Source organism: Falco punctatus (assembly GCF_963210335.1).
Source record: "Falco punctatus genome assembly, chromosome: 1".
Taxonomy (NCBI): Eukaryota; Metazoa; Chordata; class Aves; order Falconiformes; family Falconidae; genus Falco; species Falco punctatus.
Window position 1 is genome coordinate 115,123,917 of NC_137580.1, and position 19,615 is coordinate 115,143,531.

The window sequence follows — 19,615 nt, forward strand, 5'->3', positions numbered from 1 at the left end:
GTAAAAAAAGAAAAAAGAATACTTACCAGTTTTTAAACATACATTTGGCTGCAGCAAAACTTTCTTAATGACTGTGTTGGTTTATGGACAGAGCATGCCCAGTGGTTAGCTGAATATATACATGATGTCTTTTTTTAATTTAAAAAATCCCAAACTTGGAAGGAAAATACTGGATTCTGTAGGAATACACTACTCCACCAGTGCCTGTTGTCCAGGGGCACTTTTGGTCTGTTGCAGAAATAGATCATTCACGTGAAAATTAGAGAAGGACTCCTGCCAGCTGGATCATATTTTCTGATTATTCTGGGTTTTGCTGTGACTGAAGGAATTGTAGCTGGTTTTACTATCGTTAGTTGTCCTTTCTGAAGGTGTAAAGCACCTTGTGAAACACAGTATTGTAGCTGAGAGTTTAGTTATGAATGTGGGCAAAACAGGATTTAGTTAAAAACAAGCCAGAGTTGAAGGAGTGATAAATTTGGGATACATAAGATTTGGGATAGACCTTGTCCTCTGCTACGCGAGCAGTTTTCTACTTGAAAATGTGCTCTTCTTAAGGTTCCTGCTCTATTTCCTTCTGAAAGGTAGCAGTTCATCCAGACCATAAAGCCACCTTCTTATCTTTTTGGATCAAAGGTGGTATGTGAATATCAAATACTGTGTAATAGTAACATCATGATGTTTTTTGATTGATTTACGGAAGATAAAGCTTTAAAGATTCTGTCACCATGTTGATGTCTTAAATCACTTGTACGTTCATTACAGAGAGTTAAACCAGAATACTTTCGTAGCAGGATATTTTGGTATGTTGAAACAATGTCAATTTCAGTATACATTCTCATTACATTATGTGATTGTTTTCTTCTTTGTAGCTGCAAACAGATTATGTGCTGGCTGGCTCAACAGTCAGCTGAAAAAATAGATAAATTTCGAGCTCATGCAGGATCTGTGTTCCTTACTCTTTTACATTTTGACCGTCCTCCAGTTCCACACATACCTCATCGAGAAGCGCTCGAAAGGATATTTCCAAGGTAATATATTGAAAAAGTATCCTAAACCACTGGAAGTAAAAGATACACGCACACAGTTACATGTAACTCAAGCAACCTGATGTAATTTTTGTGCCCAGGTCCCTAATATGGAGGAATATTTGGTGCTGTTTGTCAGAATTTCATTAAGTGTCCAATGAATATGTATAAACATATAAAATGTTCAAAAGACAAACTTACTATATGAGTTCCTGTTAAACCATCGTTTCCTAAGGAGACAGGTCTTACACGGTCATGCTGCATAAGTTTTTGTCTGGATCCACCCCAGTAATTTCAGACCCCATCAGCCAGTTCTGTGGTGGATGGTAGAGATCATGTCAGTTGGTAAGACAGAACTGCTGGGAGCTGTGTTTTGGTAATCCTGCTATTTATGAACTGTCTGGTTTATAGTCTCACTTTCTCTTCATAATGTGAGAGCTGGAATTTATTGGTAGTCCCCCTTCTTGGTCCCCGTCCCCCCCCCCCCCCCCCCCCGACTGGAAAACATTGATTGATTATAATGCCAATTTTTAATTGTGTTATTTTAAAGTAGTTGAAGTAGTTATCTAGTATAGAATTTCTGGTTACAGCAAGAGCTGCAGCAACTCATTCATGAATGGTGATCATAATACCTGATTGGGATGAGGAACATCCAGCTTTGTGTCCCCATTCTGTTCAGCAGAATCTCACCCTCCTGTAACTGAAAAAGTGCTCTGCCTGCTGGGACACTGCTTGATCCGTGGTGGGGGGTGCCAGCCTTTCCTGGGATAAGTCTGCCTTTGTGTCAGTTGTTGACTAGCTGTTGGTGGGAGAGAACTTGGAAGGGAAAGCAAGAAAGAGAACTTTTTTTCTCTTGGTGTAGGGAAAAGTGCATGTGAAAAGAAAACTGTGGTTCAAATCCCTCATCTGAATCAGAACAAGGACTTGAATTGCTTCCCTTTACTGGCAATGGCTGAAGTTTTGATTTGTATTTTCCCCATGGGCTTGAAGACCAGTGATTAATTTGATTTTTGGGTAATTCAGAGACTCTCTTCACTGACGTGGTGCTTGAGGATGAGGAGCTATCATAGGAACGTATGGGGAGGAAAGGCAGTGCACACATACAACACTTCTTGTCCTTCCCCTTTCCCCAGGTCAGAGAAGGAGACGCTAAACTGGAATGCTGCGTCCGAAGCTTTCCCTCGGATCACCCAGCTGTTGGGTTTGCCAGCGTACCAGTACTATGTGCTTCTGGGTCTCTCGGTGTCTGTTGGTGGATTAACAGAGACAACGGTAAGAAAGCTGAGCGGCTTCCCTGCTTGGTAGGGGAGGGCATTTACCTGATAAAATTGTTGACTAAAGCGTTTAGTCCGTTACAGTGGATATTGCAGATAGTTATTGCAGATCAGTTATTTCAGGTGTAAGATTTCTAAAAGAAAACATGACACTTTAAAGCCTGATGAACTTCATATTTTTCATCTTTAAAAGTATTATTTTCTTGACGTACTGAGCATGCAGGGAACAAGGAGAAAGGACACTAATTCCTCATTTCCTGGCATGACAGAACCTGACAGTTCCAGCCTGTTGGCTTGATCAACTCGTGTTTTATTTGCTCACCCTTCCAAGCGGTTACCCGAGGACTGGCCATTCAGCTTAGTGTTGTGGGTAAACCGCAAGGTGATCACTTTTTTTAAATGAATGTTCTCATTTTGTAACCTGATGCAAAGTGTTAACTATTAGTTGTGAGTGTGATAACAGTATGTTCAGGTTTTTTTTATTTTTTATGTTTCTACAAAAGTACCAGAGAGATGCCAGAAGTTACATGACAAAGAAGTATTATTGAAATATCTGCCTGAATCCTCTGAGCTTCGCAGTCTCTATTTCATTCTCCTGTGCGTGAGCAGTGTCTTTATCGCTGGTTTTGGTAGCCAGTTATGCTGCCAAAGTTGTCCAGACTTTATTATAATTTCAATGTATCCTTCTGTCCTTGTACTGCAGCCTGTGTTGCTAGTTTCAGAATTTTGGATTTCCAGATATTTGGCTTCTGACTTTTTGGTTATTTGATGTAGCCAAAGATGTAACATACATAAAAGTAACTAATGGGGTAAGAGCACGGTTCAGTAGGACACTACAGAGAAATATCGGGCCAGTAACAGAATATTCTGGCCTGTCAGTTAAACCTTTAAGTTGCAGTGGTCCTGTAGCAGAGCAAGGAGGTCGCGAGTCAGAACCCTAACGGCGTTCAAGAGTGTTACTAATGAAGATTGCCATCTCTAATTAAGAAAGCTGGTAGAAAAGTGGTAAGTGTCAGGAAGCACAGTATTTGTGGGGAGAGAACAGCTCCTGCTGGGCTGGCAGAAGGAGGGAGGTGATCACTGCAGCTTGTCTCCCATGGCTGCGACTTTTCAGTCTTAGCGTGAGCTGTTCCGCGTGTCCCCAAAGGATGGGGTTTGCCTGGTGCCGTCGGTTCTGCGCTTGTGCCCAAGAGCTGTCCACACGCCTTTGGGTTTCCTGTAGCTGAGAATTTGGTGTCTGTGCATTCTCATGTATTTAAACCAATTTTGAGAATTCTAATGTTTCTAAAATGGCAGCTAATTATATAGCAACGGCTATTTTACAACTTTGAAAACATATGCTTATTGGTTTGTGACAGTAATTGTCAGACAGACAATATAACTCTTAACAGATTTTTTTTAATGGCAGACATGCACATGAAAATCAGCTTTTAGTCAAACACAGTTAATTATAGGAGGCTCCACCAAAACCAAAGTTATTTGTATAAGTATAAAAAGAGAGGAAAGTTGTGGAGAAACAGACATGCTGACTGCCAACCAGGGTCAGAGGAAAATTCTTATTCAACATTTTAATATCTTTTTTTCTTTTCTTCTTTTTTTTTTTTTTTTCTTAAAGTTTTGGTTGTGCTTGGTTTTGAAAAGTGTAAACAGTTCTCGCTCCCTTTTCTTTTTTACCATCTGCCAGTATATTTAAGGGAAACCTTCTGTACTGTTTTTAAAATAGGATTTTGAAATGTTAACTTTCTGTGACCCTGCATTTTTCTTTGACGCTAAAGGCTCGTTCCGGTTAAAATATTCTTAAGGGCTTTGGCTTTAGAAAGAAGATGACCTAATTCTCTTTTGAGCCGGACAGAAGTGCGAGGGAGGCTCAGAGTGTAGGGTACTTACACTTGGGATTATACAGTGTGTAGTGAGTTAAATTTAATATTTTACATGTGATATGTAAATCAGAGTTGATGTGCCTTCGAATGACTTGTGTTTCAAACTGTTCTATCAAAGCCTGTAGTGTTCCTTGCTGAATATCCAGGGACTGATTTAAAACATTAACAGTAAATTGTAAGAACTGTTCTTGTTAAATCCATACGAAAAGCAAATTTTTAAAATCTCAGATAAAGTAAAAGGATTATTCAGGTGCGAGCTCTTGCAGTAACCTGTGTGTGTTCTTGCGATATCTCCTTTCTTCCCCCTCTCTCTTAAAAATATACATACACACAGAAGTTAGAAAGTGAGAGGATTCTCGTACACTGCAAGATAATCTGAATTGAAATGTCAGTTTGTCTTTAAGTCATCTCAGGCAATTAGTAGGAGAAAGGCTCCACTGTAATTCAGTGGTCAGTGGCTATTTTTCCGTTGTTAAAATTGCTCTGCAGTATATTTAGCAAGAGTAGTTCTTTGTTTGGCTTTTTAAAGAGATTTTCTGAAATGAGCTGTGTGGGGGATCTCAGAACCATTTTGGTGGCAGCATGGTTGCTGAAAGAATTGAGCATTTGAAGTAATCTGGAAAAACAGAAGATGTCATTCCCTTTGGGATTTGGCATTCTGCTGCATCGCCTTGGTTCAAAGGGCACTTTTGCTGTGTAAAAGAATCTTTTAATTATGTATCTGGCCCACAATTATGTGTATTTCTTATGGCTGCATAAAACCCCCTCTCAGTATATGAAGATCAGAGCTATACAATGCTGTTCTTTCTCCAGTTCACAAACCCTGTAGTTTCAGGGATCAGGATGTAATTTTGATATAATTTAATTATTGTTGAACTAATTTAAAATTTTCTTAAAGCACAGAATGTCCTGTGATTCCCCTCCCCCCACAAAATCATATTTTAAAATGTAGAAATTTGAAGTAAAACCTTTAAAAAGAAAAAAAAAAAAGCAGCAACCTATTTTGAAAATCAAAAGTTTTCTCCCAGACCACTGCCAGGCTTCCAACGTGGGATGCCAAAGACCTTACCAATTGGAGAAGCCAGTTCCAAAATTATCTGATGAATGCACATGTATGGTGAAGCATGCGACAAAAATTAAGCTCGTCAATGGCATATGGATGTCAACATTATCTATGTGCCAAATACACGATACGATTTATGTTTTATGTTCCTCAGAATGTACTCATTGTTTGCCAGTGATGTTTATGATGGCATATACCTTTTGGAGCAAGTGCTGGGGTTTCAGCAGCTGTATTAATTCTTACAAATGGAAATGCTGGGATGTTTGTAGATGATGTTTTAGAACATCTGGTTACTGTGACAAATTGTATGCAAATAAATGCATATTTGGTTTGAAGCAACCGGCCCTAAATTCCAGATTTCTTGGTTGATAATTCTTGAGCAAAATACACTTGAGAATAATTTCTGACATGCTTTTTTTAAAAAAAAAAAATAGTGTGAATTATGATATTCCTACTTCTCATCAAATATCACTGACTTGAGTCTTGTGAGTTACTGGCCTCCAAAAAATCAATTTATTATAAAGAGTGTTGCAAGTAAAACAAGGGAGACATGGTTTCACTTGTGCTAAAATTTAAATGCTACGCAATTTTTTCTAAGGTTACTGGGAAAATAGGCTACTGCCACTTCAGCACTGTAAATTTGTCAGGATTAGAAATGATCCAAAACCAGCGTTATTTATTGAGCGTGACATGGTTTCTTCTGCACGCGTTACAGGAATGTCCTGACTGTGAGTAGGTCTTGCTCTGTCCAAATACTTCTATGAAAACGGGAGCCTTTAGCAATTACCCGTACAACAGATTTTGTCCGGGCTTTCCCAGGAGTTACTCCCTTGACTTCCACTGGTGGTGCGTTGGGTGCAGACGACTTAATTTTGTTAAGAGACCTGGGGCTCCAGGGAGAGTGGTTAGAGGGGCGGCTGACAGCCGTTAGGGTATGTCGATCTACTGAACATCTTCAGCACAGGCTCTTCCTTTCACATCGTGCCCCACGGGCTGTTTGGTCAGGTCAGTCCAAGGTAGCGCTGCTCAGTGGGAACCGGAGCCCTTGTGTGGCTTGGGCAGCTTTATAGCTGACGGGTGCCTGAGCGGCTGAATGCTCCGTTACAAACTGGATGCCTAAGCTCCTTTTCTCTTGGCCATATCAGTGCCACTCGTTGCCTTGAGTCTGGTCTTTAAAAGTGCTGTACTTCAGTTTTGCAACAAGCCAGCTAGGAAACAATTTCATGAAGGTTTGTGTAGATGATTATTTCTCTGCCATGCAACTGTCCAGAGCTGTGACTGCCTTCTCCCCGCGCTGGAGCTACGCTTCCTCATACTTTCCCCCTGATTCAGGAGATAATATCTTTAGGAGGTAAAACACTTCAGTTTTATCATCAGATGAATGGTCCCTTTGAACGCTGTTCGCCTTATCATGTATTGCCTGTCACTCAAGTATCTGCTATTGGCTTAAATGATGGGACAGTTAAGCCTTGGCAAACCCTGGTTTTACTGTGTTTAATAAGAACAAGGTCGTTCTCAGGCCTCCTCTTAAATTCTTATCCAAAGCTGTCCCAGTTCCAACCCATTAACCTCCTAATTTCCTTTCCCTGTCCTCATGGAACCCCAGGGAAAGGTAAATGTCACACATTTGATACAGTGTGAATTCTGTGTTCTGCATAGATGAGGAAGAAATTTGGACGTGGTCTTCTCTGCAAATACTCATGAGCAGTTTAAGTTGTAGCTCTGATATTGTCCTTGTAGGTTATCTGGGGAAAAAAAGGAGTGTTCACCTGAGGAGGAAATATGGGTTTAACCTGTTCCTGTGACATTATCTTACTGTGTTGGAGTTTCTTCCAGTAAAGTTCGTATGGTCTGTGCTATTTGGAAATGTCCTATTTTTAAATCTCCTAAGCAGTTGTATGATGGTTTATCCACACCTGTGCTTTTGTATTGTTTAATTACTTGCTGATAAAGAAATGCTGACTTAGTTATACAGTTTTTCCAATTATCCTGCTACTCTGCCGTGGTCTTGCTCAGCTTTGGAACATCCTACATGTGCTATGCTTGCTCTTTTCTTTTGTGCCCATTCTTGCCTTTTCAATCATTTCAATCTGCAGGAAAGGCATTGAGTAATTAAGCTTTCTTCAAAAAATGGTGTAAGATTTGCAAAGTACTTTAAAAGACAAAAGAAATAGGAGTGGAGATTACACGGTTGACCATACACATTTTCAGATCTTTTCCTGAGATTTGGCTCAGACGTAACCTTTCTTCTACTTAGAATTGATCTCTGCTAGTGTAAGGTATTAAGACTAAAATATTTCTTCTTTATTTGCAATGGTCTTAAATGCAAGGATTATTTTAAAGGGTAGCATACAATAATTAATCAGGTTTTAAGTTTTTAGGAAATTGCTCTTCCTTATGGTTGTATATCCTGTAAAGACCTTTTGGTGCAGGGACACAGTTCCTGCTCAGTGTACTGGAAAACTTACCGAAAGAACCTCGCTCCATTCAGTATTTCGGTTTACTGTAACTAGGTTTTAGAAATGTTGAAACCATTTTTACTGAGAGTTGGCTATCATTTTGAAATGCAGAATAACTGAATAATTTCTTCAAACTGCTTGACCTTTTTAAAGAAATATTTCTGCTTCTGTGTTGCCCAGGGTGTTTCAGCATGGAACAAGTTGGTAAAATAGCAGCTGTGCTGCTCCCCAGGTCATGAGTATTGCTGGGCCCTGTCGTCTGCGGGTGGGCTGCAGCCTTTGAAAATGAGTTCAGAGTTTTGATTCAAGGCTACAGTGTTTCTTGGTCCTCTCTGTTGATGCACCCATAAACATTACAGATATAAAATCTAATTTAGAAAAAATGTTTAAATAGAGGTTCTTCTCTTTTGCTTTCAGGACACTTGTGACACTTCTCATACGGATCCATTATTTTTTTTTCTTCTTTTCATAATAAAAGGGTCAAACTTTGGGGAACTTATTGCACCTTTGAATAAGCTATCAAAATGCTATGTATGAGCTGAAGAAAGAAAATCTCCACCAACTAAACCGGCTTAGTTATTGCCTACTCTCCCCCCTTGACTTGGAAAACTGTTTAACCCTTGCAACCAAGACTGAAGGCTGTGTGTACTTCAGAACAGATCTACCCCGCCTGCCCTGCCCACAGCCCCCACTGTAAGCCAGTTTCTTGTAGGGAGACACCCCCTAACCACCGCACCCCTGTTCCCCAAGTGACCTGACCAAGCCCCAGCAGGACTGATAATCCTTCACGTCAGAGTCAGGAAAATATAGACATCTCATTAAGTTTATCCTTGATGAGATATATGACTTTGAGTTAGCTTCTGTAACAAAAAAAACCCATTTTTTCTTCTTGTCCCTGAGGGAAGTCAATTAGTATTTTAAAAGATGAGCCTGGAAAATACATTCCTACCTCTCCCAGGAATGGAAGATGTGAGCGTTAGCAGTGATGTTTGTAGAGCCCGTTGCGGTCCCTGTCCCACTGCTGGGGCGGTGATGTCAGCTGCCGGGGGGCACGGGTCCCGCGGGGGGAGGGGGCACGGGTTCCGCAGGAGGGGGGTCCTGCCTGAGAGGGTCCGGCAGGGCTGGGAGAGGAGAAGCCGGCCTGCCTGGCTGGTGCCGGTGCTGGCTCCCGGGGGCTGGGGCCTGGCGGCAGGTACCCCTGGTGCGAAGGCTGGATGGGGCCCGTGACGTTTAGCAGCTGGCGTGACCCTTCCGTGGGCTGCTTCCAGCGGACCCTGAACAGAAGCACTTAAAGCCTCCTGCCATCTTCCCAAACCAGCTGATCAGCGCGATGAAGTTAGCCCAAGACTTAGCATTTCTGAGTTGTTTTTAATTTTTAGCTGGGTTTGCCGCTGGTTTGTGTGGCTGCGCCATGTGCCCAAGAGCTTGTCGGCTTTTTTCATTTTCAATTACATCAGCTTGTTTAATAAATATTACCTCTTGAACTTCTTGCGTGCTTCTGAACTTGCAGAGCCATGACAGTATTGTTATTTGAAGTAAAGCAGGATAATCCTAGCGGTTTGGGGATGTTTTGTTTGGAGGGAAAGAATATAATGAACCTTTAATGTGGTCTTTTTTCCTACAATGGCAAAACTTAAAAGGAAAAAACCAAACCTTCCTTAAAAAAGGATTAATGAAAGTAAAATAGCCGTCTTCCTGTCAGAGATCGTTACCGAATTTATGCACTCGGCTGCTGTGGCAGTGTTCGCAGTGCGGGTGTGCGCCTCGTGGCGCGGGGGATAAAGCGTGGTGCCGTGCAGGCGGCGCCTGTGTCTTGCGGTGGGTTTGTTCCCCCTGCCCTCACTGCAGCTTCCTTCCCCCCAGCTCCGATACTCTGCCCAGAGCCTGTTTGACTACATGAAGAAAATCCAGCATGATTCCAGCGCTATGGAGAGGTTTTGTGAGACGTTGCTAAAGGTCTTTGAGGACAACCTGCGGAATGACCGGTAATGTTTTCCTATTGCTTTCTTATTTTCAACAGCAGGACTATTAGAAGTCAGATGTATGGCATACCGGCTTTACCGTGCCTGGGTAAAGTATGCCTGAGCCCATGTAAATTTGCGTTAATATATCTGCTTGGTACAGCAGTGCTTTTGGTAAAACGTATAACAAAAGAGTGACGATAGAGTATTTTACATTTACTATAAGTTAATATTGTGCATAAGGTAATAAATGTCAGTTTTTATATAATGCAGTACTGGGGGTTGTATATTGCTGCACACTTTTCAGCGTAGTTCAGTCTGCGTTTCATTTAGGTAGTGGTTTTTTGCACATACTTGAAGTATAATTTCCTTGCAAAAGTTTTTCTTTAAAGGTGACTTATTCTGCATAATAAGATGAACTTCTTTAAGCCTCACTTATCAAACATGTGCAAAATAAAAAATATTCCCTACTGGAAAAAAACCCATGACTATTAATAAAGTTTTCCATTCTATTTTATCTGTGTTTTATTTCTTGTCTCAGCTGTTGAAGTAGAAAACATGACCATGGTTACTCCAGCTGATGTGTTGTGTGTTGGTTCATTTGGCAGTTACCTGCAGTGAGAAGGTGTTGTAACTTCTGATACATTTTGTGGAATATGTTGTTTATATACTAGAAGATAAATTAATATTTTCTACTACCGTTAATTGTGTTTTCAGGACACTGCAAGTTTAAACCAGACATGTTGTTAATCAGGTTTTTTCCTTTTGGCTGTAACGGAATGCCCCCCTCGCAGCCAACACACAGAAGTTACTGAGCAACCCTCCTCTGTGTAAATTAGAGTTCTAATTTAAATGTGTAGGTCGATAGGAAGTTTCTTTCTTTGCTTCTAATTAAAAATACTGTATATGTGTATGCCAAGAAGTGTATTTACATCGTTAAATTATTTTCTTCTGCCAGGGTGTCTGTACCTCTCCTGACTATGCTGGACCAAATGCTGGCAAATGGCTGTTATGATTTATTTACCAACCAAGAGAAGTAAGTTGCTGAAAGTCTTTTTTTGTTTGTTTTCCACCATGCAACATGCCTCTTCAGTCTTACTCCGGCTGATGCTAGTGTGGATGTAGGTGTGGGTGTGTAGGACTCTTAAGCGTGAGTGTGTGTGGAGATAATGTTTTAATTTTCCTGAAGCGGGACAGCGGTCACACATCCTGGCCAGGTAGCCTTGACAGGGTTTTGATAAAATCCTCAGCTCTCATACCAGTGTAGAAGTTTGTTGTTGGTTCATGTTCTCCAACCGGTACGTTAATTGGGTCTGATTTGCACGTTTCACCTGGCAGGCCTGGCCAGTGTCGGACCCGTTTCGCTCCTTCCCTGCACTGGCCTCCTGCGTGCAGGCTCGTGGGGCACGTCCTGGCTGCGCTGTGAGCCTGTAGCCATGGCAGTGTCCTGGGGGGATGCTGCGAAACAGCGTGCCTACCAGCTGTTGGTTCCAAACCCTCCCTGCTTTTGTCAATGTGAGTATCTCCAAAGAAGTTAATTAAGATTCTAATAAGAATAATAAAAAAGGCATGTCCCAGCTTCTCCACACCGAGTTCCGTCTTCAGTTCAGGAATGGATAAACGGAGAAAGATATTCCAATGTGAAATCATGGGGTTTTGCAGATGTTTCAGAAGAGAATGATTTTAATTTCAGTAATATTAAAATATATTCCACAAACATTCTCAGGCAGCATCTTGGCACATCTATAGGCATCTGCAGAATTGTACAACGTGAATCCTACAAGTACATATACCTGGTTTGGACTCTGTTGATTCAAGCATCGCTGACAGCACATGATTTTGAAAAGTTTTTCTCAGTCTAGAAGCCCCAGTTGAGTCTACTCTTGTTTTGAAGTGTGCATTTAGATAGTTTCTCTTATATAACATTTGGTAGGCCCTTTTCAAATGGGAATTTTAAATGAGTCAAATTCAGATGGAATGAATATTGCTTGTTCAGTTTGGTAATTGTGCCAGTGATCTGGGACTTCCACACAGGCTCCAGTCCACCCCACTGGGGAAGATGAGGGTTATGGGGGGAAATGCCAGGTAAAGCCTGGCTCCCATGTCACAGGTCACGGAACAGAAAGCGTGTGGTAGCATCACTGCGTGTGCTGTGTAAGGGACACGCAAACTCAGTCCTGTGGTGCCCTTGCAATGCCTTATTAAAAAGGCCTGAAATAGAATCCAGGGGATTATGGGGGGAGGGGGGAAAAGTTTTGAAGCTGATCCAAATGTATTTGCTTCCAGTTTGATGATAAAACCAAAAGAGGAAAGTAATAATTATACAGCCCTGTGGATCATTTTTATGGCAAGGGAATGAAATACCGGCATGAAGTGCAAGAACTCGTGCTCATACAAAAGCTCTGGAAAGCCAGAGCTCTGGAAACTTTGATGACAGCTAGAAAGAGACAGAGAATTTAGTTCCTGCGTGTGAGTGTGTTGGTAATACATGTACCGCATGGCTGGGAGGTGATCAGGAACGAGTTCCGTGTGTGCTTCAGGGCGAGCGAAGTGACCCTGCCGCCCTGGGTTCTGCGGTGCTCTGAGGGCCCCTGTGCTATCAGCACATTCGGTGCAACGTTTGTGGTTTCTTACTGCGGCTCAGTGCCCTTCGGGTGATGGTAGGGGTGGACGAGCACTGAGCCTGGCTCCGAGGCTTGCCCGCCCGCGCCGCTGGGTGCCACCTGCTCCTTTTTGCATAGAAGAGAAGCGTGACTTTGGGCCCTGTTTCTTTACTCCCTTTTCAAGGAAGCATGCCATAAAAATGTAGAAATACAATGCAAACTGAGCCCGACAGTTGAGAGACTTTGCTGGGTGGCATGGAAAGGCCATGTGTGCATGTGCTGTCGGGTACTTTATGTAAGTGTGGCTGTAATAACAGGGCTGAGGTGCATGGCTGCTTTTAGGAAACAGTCTTACTGCTGGTGAGCAACTTCCCAGTTGCTTCTGTTCTGCTGGGACCGTCTTGCCATACAGCAAATGGGAAACTTTTTGGAGAACCTGGGAATGAAACATCAGCATTCCTTGGGGTGTTTGGCTCCCATTTCATCTCCTTCCCTAGTTTTTTACCACATTAGCCTGAGTGGAGTTTTAGCAAGGGAACTTGGCTTGCAGGATGTTTGGCATCAGGATTATGCTTATACCAGCTACTTTAATCAACTGTCATGTTATAAAGGATTTGCAAGTGTATTTTCAATTTTCAGATGGATATTGTGCACTATCCTGGACCGTTTTGTTCTATTAAAACATCAGCTGTCCAGAGCAGGTAATATCCTACTCTGCTTAATTTAAACAGGATTAATAGCTGCTGGCTGAATTAGTTTGCCACTCCTCAGGAGCTCCGTGCTCCCGTTAAAGCACATTGCCACATGGTGTCACTCCTACCCTGCAGAGGTGTAACCTGCGCTGTGTGCCTGCGCCTCGCGCTGCAGCTCCAGGTAGGGGACACGAAGCCCGGAGTTCCTGGTGTGCCTGGTGTGCCTGGTACCTAGCTCCTGGTGTGCCTGGCGTGCCTGGTACCTAGCTCCTGGCATGCCTGGTACCTAGCTCCTGGCGTTCCTGGCACAGTGTTGCAGGTGAACTTCAGCACTGGGGACGCTCCCCTCATGGCCAGTCTTGTCACCTCCATGTGGGAGGGCGGGTGAACCACTGGCTGTTTCTCCTCTGTTACCACCATTTGGATGCTCGTGGTTAAAGGGAGAGTTATTTGTCCTGGTGGGTCATTCCTCTGCCAGGGTCCCGCTGAACGTGCCGGTGGGGAAGCGGTGTAGGGCGAATACCTGTCCAGTGGGGTTTGGAGTGAAGCCACTCCAGTGTCACCAGGACAGTCAAAAGGCAGCTTTACTTCGTTGTGCTGTGGCTTGTTTTGAATCTTTAGTGTGAAGAGCAAAGCCCTGCCTGCCATTTTTCAGAGTGTTACTTCCTATTGGTCTTAAGCTGGTGTAAAGCTGCATGTCCAGCGCAAGAGGTTCCCCCTCCCGGGAACAGGCAGGAATGGTTTGTATTGCTGCGTGATGAATGGCATTAGAGAACTGTTCCAGGTTAAAAATACCCTTCTCCCAGTAAAATTCAGCTTGAGGTAGTTCCTCAATCTGTCCCGCTGTGTGCTCACAAATTGTGCCAGAATAAGGAGGGAAGCAGTGCTGGTGGGGGAGGGGAACCTTTCCTCCTGGCAGCAGTGCGGGCGTACAATGGCCTGAAGCTGTTGTGAAAGCTCAGCATCCTTCACCTGTGATTCCCACCCTGCCCTGCCTGTCCCCCGCCCCAAACAGGGTGGCAGTTTGTAGTTGAAATGTCATTTCTTCTCTGTGGTGGCACAACCCAAAACCTCCTGGTTTCATTTCGCTGCATGCCGTGAATTTGTGCAGCCGTTTCCATAATGCTGTAGGGAGAGCTCGTGGGTTGGAGAGACCACGGGTGGCAAAGGGCGGCATGCTTGAAACAGAGCCGTGTCAATAAATATTGGGCTCTTTTAAACTCACCAGCAGCTACACTTAAAAGATAGTGGTGACTGTCAGCTCCCTGCTGGCAGTGGGACAAGGGATAGGGAGAATAAAGGAGAAGGAACCCAAGCTGCTTGCAAAACTGGCACTGGAGCGTTACTTTCTGGGTACGGCTCTGGAGCTGGAGTCATTCTGCTGGTCTCATGAGTGAGCGACCACCATGGACGCTCCGTTTGCCAAGAGCCCGGGTGGGTTGCTAGTTCCACGGAAAGGACGGTAAGATCAGCCTCGTACTGGGTACGATGTGAACGGCATAGCCTTCGAGTGACAGTTCAGGATCTGATGCTTTCTGGACTAACACGTAAAAGTGGTGTTTCTCTGTGTGTGTGTATTTTACAAAACAAAGTGTTTGTGCATTGTATATGCACAATATTGATTTGGTGATCTCGCAGGGTTTTCAGATGGTATGTGTCCCCACGGATCCGATCCCTGACTAACAATTTCTGTGTATTCCATGCTCCCACGGAATTTGTTAACAGCAATTACACTGCTACAGCATAATAAACTATAAAGGGAAGAGGAGGGGGTGGTGGCTGTCCTCTGGCTCCAGGGCCAGCCCGGCGGTGGCGGCTGGATGGCCGAAGCTCGGTTCACCTTTAGGAGGAACAAGCCCGCACCTTTTTGCAGGACAGCGTGTGCCCAATTTACATAACGTAAAGGCTTTAGACTGATCTCTTTTCCCCAGGCGCCGGCTCTTGTTTCTGCTGGCATTGTGCCCACACAGGAGAAGGAATTTTCTCAATTTCCTTTCAAGAGGCCAAGCTATTTGAGTCGTTTGAGATCACACATAGGTTAGGTTTAGTTATTACAAATGTGAAATTGGCAAATGACAGAAAGGAAAGTGCATCTGTTTTAAACACAAAATGCTGCACATAAGGTTAGGTGTATTAAATTTATTCCAGATGCTCTTGTTCCAATTGGCCTCTTTGTTGCTGTACTTCTCAGCGATGTCCCTGTTGTTCAACCGATTTAAATCTCACCTAATTCGCTATATTGCCGTTGTTCTGTGCTGAAAGCCAGGCATGCATTGCAGGTATTGTAATTAGTTGTCCACACAATGTCTTTGTGTAATTGGGGGTGGGAGGAGGAGAAATTTCACCAAGGTAGGAAAAAATATACCTCCTTTTAATATTAAGAGAGCAGATACGCTCTTCCCTCGTCTACCTAGAGACATGGATGTCTGTGGACGCACACGCGCTCTCGCATGCGGATGCCTGTCGTTCTCATCATGTCTCTCCTATGTGTGTGCTTCCCGTACGCTGCATGTGGAAGCGGTGATGTGACCGCAGGCAGCGGATTGCAAGGAACTTTATCAGCATCTGGTGGAGGTATTTCAAATCAGCCTTCCCCAGATTCTTGGTCCTGAAAGCGCCTATCAACTCTGAAAATTTCTTATGAAGCCTCAAGATGAACGCTGAAAACCTGGCAGTTTTCTTCCTCTTTTTGTGTGCTTTTTCTGGACCATATTGAGCCAGCCGTAGGCAGCGTTCTTTAGCTTAATGGTTCCATGGTTTGTTGTCCAGGTTTTTTAATCAAGTCAATATTTGCCAGTATTTTGTTAAGAATTTTTGAGAAGTAATTAAAACCCACTAACTCTTGTCTGGAAGGCTGTCTATAATGAGGTGCATTAACTTAACAAAACATTTTGTCACTCCTATAAACATCTTGTTTTAAACATTCTGGTTTTCAGCAGATGACACTAGACAGCTTTTTTGAGTAGTTTTTATCCACAGCTTTGAATCATGGTAGCAGAAAATAAACGTTACTATTTTTGCTTTCTGCTTTCCATACACAATGCAGTGAGGTTTCCAAAATATGCAGTCTAGAAGTAATTACGCTTACTAGGCAAACATGAAATAGTTTCTTTTGCATCTATGGCACTTCAGCTTTGAATGTCGCAAGTAAAAGATTAAATAATTTGAACTGAAATAAAAGCAATATTCCCTCTTTACTTCTCTTTAATAGATCCTTGGAATATACTAACAATACTTGTGTTTGTATGGGTGTCTGGGAATGAGCTGTGAGAATCACGTTTCCCACACTGTGTGGAAAAAGAAAAGAATTTGCTAAATATATTTAAAGATGGATTCATGACTCGTACACACAACAGAACTGTAAGCCCTGTGTTTAATTACGTTGTCTGGAATCACTGAAGGAATTTGGGCTATGAAATGGTTGCGTATTTAAGAACAACATCCATCCCCTTTTATGTAAAGTTTTGTTGAAGGCCTTAAGGACTGACCGCGGTGATACATCAGCTAAGTAATTTTTGTTTGGCTATAAAATCTTTTCATTCCTGACACCGTATTGCTGATCACACCATGCTTTGCTGTAAACACAGGCCATGGCTGGCCAGTTATCATGCCTATGCTGAATCAGTTTGGATAACTAGTTCACTCCTCAGCATACAGGTAGCAGCAATGTAAATAATGAATAGTAATTTATTCCATTCAGTTTAAAAAAAAAAAAAAAAAAAAAAAAAAAAGAAAAAAAGGGCCAAACATGGTGATCAAACTCACTGTGTCTTTACCAAAGGCCACCTAAAGCAGGGCGTGTTGTTGTGGAAGGAGCCAGTACTGCTCTGTGTTGTGGTTTTCCTCCTTTGAATGGTAATTTGGCATCTTTGCAATCATTAATTGTGTTTAAAATTCTAGTGAAATCTATTGCTCTTTTTTTTTTTTTCCCATTTTCAGCCACCCCTTTGCAGTGAAGTTATTTTCCCTTTGTAAAGAAGAAATCAAAAGATCCAAAGACGTCCGGAAGCTTCGCTCCAGCATAGGAGTGTGAGTTGGTGAAATAAAATAACCTTTTCTCTGCTCATAAAAAGTAAAGAAAATGTAAATTACCAGCTGTAACGGCTAGATCCATGTCCTGTGTAATAGAAATGAAAAATGCACGCAGATAGGTGTAACAGGAGGTTGTCAGAGTCGTATTTGTGGGTGGTTGGAGTGAAAACATGAAGGATCTGATGAAATTAAACTACTTTTATTCTTAAGATTACTTAGTGTATGTTATTCTTAATGGTAATTCTTACAGATGCAGTGAATCATTTGCTTTTTGTTTGTAGAGAGCTCGACTCATGCCAATGCAAAATGTATAAAATATGCAAAATCCATTAGATCTTGTACGTGCACTGGAAATTGCTGAACGTTCTTGCACCATTCCTGGCTGCAGGGTGAAAGCCCGCAGCGCAGGCAGCAGGGGCGGCAAACCAAACCCAAAACCGCACCAGGAAGGGCGATGTGGGGTGAGGGGAGGAGGGAAAACACCAGCCGGAGCATTGCAAGGCAGTGTAAGGGTTTGTGGGCAGCAACCTGGCAAAATTATTCAGGTATAACAATGGCAAGCAGTGGTTTTATTGACTTCCGTATCACTTACTGGTCACGTTTTCAGGGTGTACGAAAGCCTAAACTGAGGTGCAGCCCATGTTTCCCTCACCGTCTCTCCTGCAGCGCTGCCCTGCCGCGTGCAGCCGGCCCAGGCTCTCGTCGTCTGTGAGAGCCTGAGTCACACGTGGGTTTTAGCGCAGACTTTGGTGCTGCCGGTGAGGAGCTTTAAGCCGTATTTGTCCTTGGCATAGATGTGTGGCATCTCAGTAACCCTGCAGGATTTTGGTGCGCTTACCCGCCGTGTTTGCTTTCCCACAGCACTTAGAGCTGAGATTTCCTGGGGGCAGCAAAGTTTGTCCTCCCGCCCTTTTTTCTGGTACACGTCATTCTGATCCTCAAAATGTACTTTTGCAGTTCTAACACAAGATCTATTTATTTCTTATGTCTTCTAGGTTTTGTGGCCTGATTCAATTTCAAGGAGACATGAGAGAGAAAGTTTTCTTCCAGTTGTTTCTCCTCCTTTGCCATCCATTTCCTGTAGTAAGTATTGCAGACACGGCATATTTATCACATGTATTATTTTAAATACTTTACAAGTAAAAACTAATTCAAAGTGCATGAAAGCAGCATTTTTAACAGGTATTCATGTATAGAAGAGGTTTTATTTCTCAAGGGTCAGCTATCTGCAACGCTGCCACCTGAAAAGGCTAATGGATGCTTGCAGCGTGCCTGGCTGTTCCACTTGCTGATTTTCCACCTTCTGTCCTTACTGTTTTAAATTAGAAGCAATTTAGGTGCCTCAGTCATTTGTTTCTTTTACACAGCACCCAGCCCAGGGAAGATTTGTTCACCGTTTAGGGCTTGAAAGCGCCAATCAGATAAATTACTGTTAGTGTTGTGATATTTCTGATAGTAGCAACACAATAGTAATTCTGGTTCGAGAAAAAATATATTTGTTCTTTTTGTCAGGTGGGATGAAAACTTGTGCAATGCAGGAAGGTTTATCAGAAGTTTACCTTGTTGATATAATGCACTGAAACAGAGCATAAACCCCCGAGTTATAACTTCTGAGTATGTATAAGAGAAGATCATATGTGGGATACTACTATCTTAGGCCTTTAACATTTTTGTTGACTTAGTAAGGTTTGGAGGTTTTTTCACTCTACAAAACCTGGGAGCCACAACTCGCAGCTGCTGTGACAGCCGGACACCAGTGGCAGCTCGCAGTGGCTCCGGGGTCAGCACAGGGGTTTCACTGGGAACGTTTGTGGATGTTCCGGTGCGGATGTGAGGATCCGCTGCCTCCGCTGCCACTGGTGGCCGCCAAGCTGCGTCTATAGTCGAGTGGGGGAGTGGAAACAAAGGCTGTCAGAGGTAACTGCAGCCCATGGGGTCTTAAAAGTGGCTCGAGAACGCATTGAATAGCCTGGTGTTGGGCCAATGCAAACCAACACTGTTTATTCTAACACCGTTTACTTTTGCCTATTGCTTTTTGTTAAGGTTGAAATCAAACGGTACTCGGCAAAGTTGGATACTTCAGATTTTTATTCCAACTGTTCCCATGTTGTATGTACTTGCTACACGAGGAACTGTTTGCAGGAAGGGCACACTGTAAGAACCGAAGAGAGATCATTTCAATTTCATGGTTTTTTGGTACTTTACATCATAAATATATTTTGGTTTTACAAATGGGTCAATTTAGTTTGGCACTGCTGCTCCAGAAATAAACCTGGAATTTCTTTGCCTGCCTTTGGTTACCATCAGGCTTTCTTGAAACACCCAACCAGGATTTGTCTCTGTTGCAATTTTGCTGTCTGACATGTAGTATGTGTCTATACATTGTACTTCAGAAACCAGCCTCGCTCGCTTTTTCTGTGCGCACACCAGCATCGCTGCTGAACAGCGCTCTGGGAAAAATACTTGCTGCTGGAAACGGGAGTGTAAAAACCTGGTGTTACTCACATTATCATCTATCTCCCAACAGTTTTTTTTAAGAGTTTTTTTGACTCTTCCACTGTCCAGGCTGGGAAGTCTGAGCCCACAGCAACCAAAGTTAGAGCCAGACTTTGGCTCAGAGTCATTT

General features: G+C 42.9%; 1 protein-coding gene across 2 annotated transcripts in view; it reads left to right on the top strand.

Annotated features, from left to right (window-relative positions):
* The window catches only part of TBCD (tubulin folding cofactor D), a 129,530-nt gene that overhangs the window by 103,780 nt on the left and 6,135 nt on the right, over positions 1-19,615 (top strand). For both annotated transcript variants that reach the window (XM_080394320.1, XM_080394321.1), the window contains exons 32-37: positions 870-1,028; positions 2,159-2,297; positions 9,565-9,686; positions 10,621-10,698; positions 16,897-16,986; positions 17,985-18,072. In XM_080394320.1, coding sequence (XP_080250446.1) covers positions 870-1,028; positions 2,159-2,297; positions 9,565-9,686; positions 10,621-10,698; positions 16,897-16,986; positions 17,985-18,072 — 676 coding nt within the window. The remainder of the gene's footprint in view (positions 1-869; positions 1,029-2,158; positions 2,298-9,564; positions 9,687-10,620; positions 10,699-16,896; positions 16,987-17,984; positions 18,073-19,615) is intronic.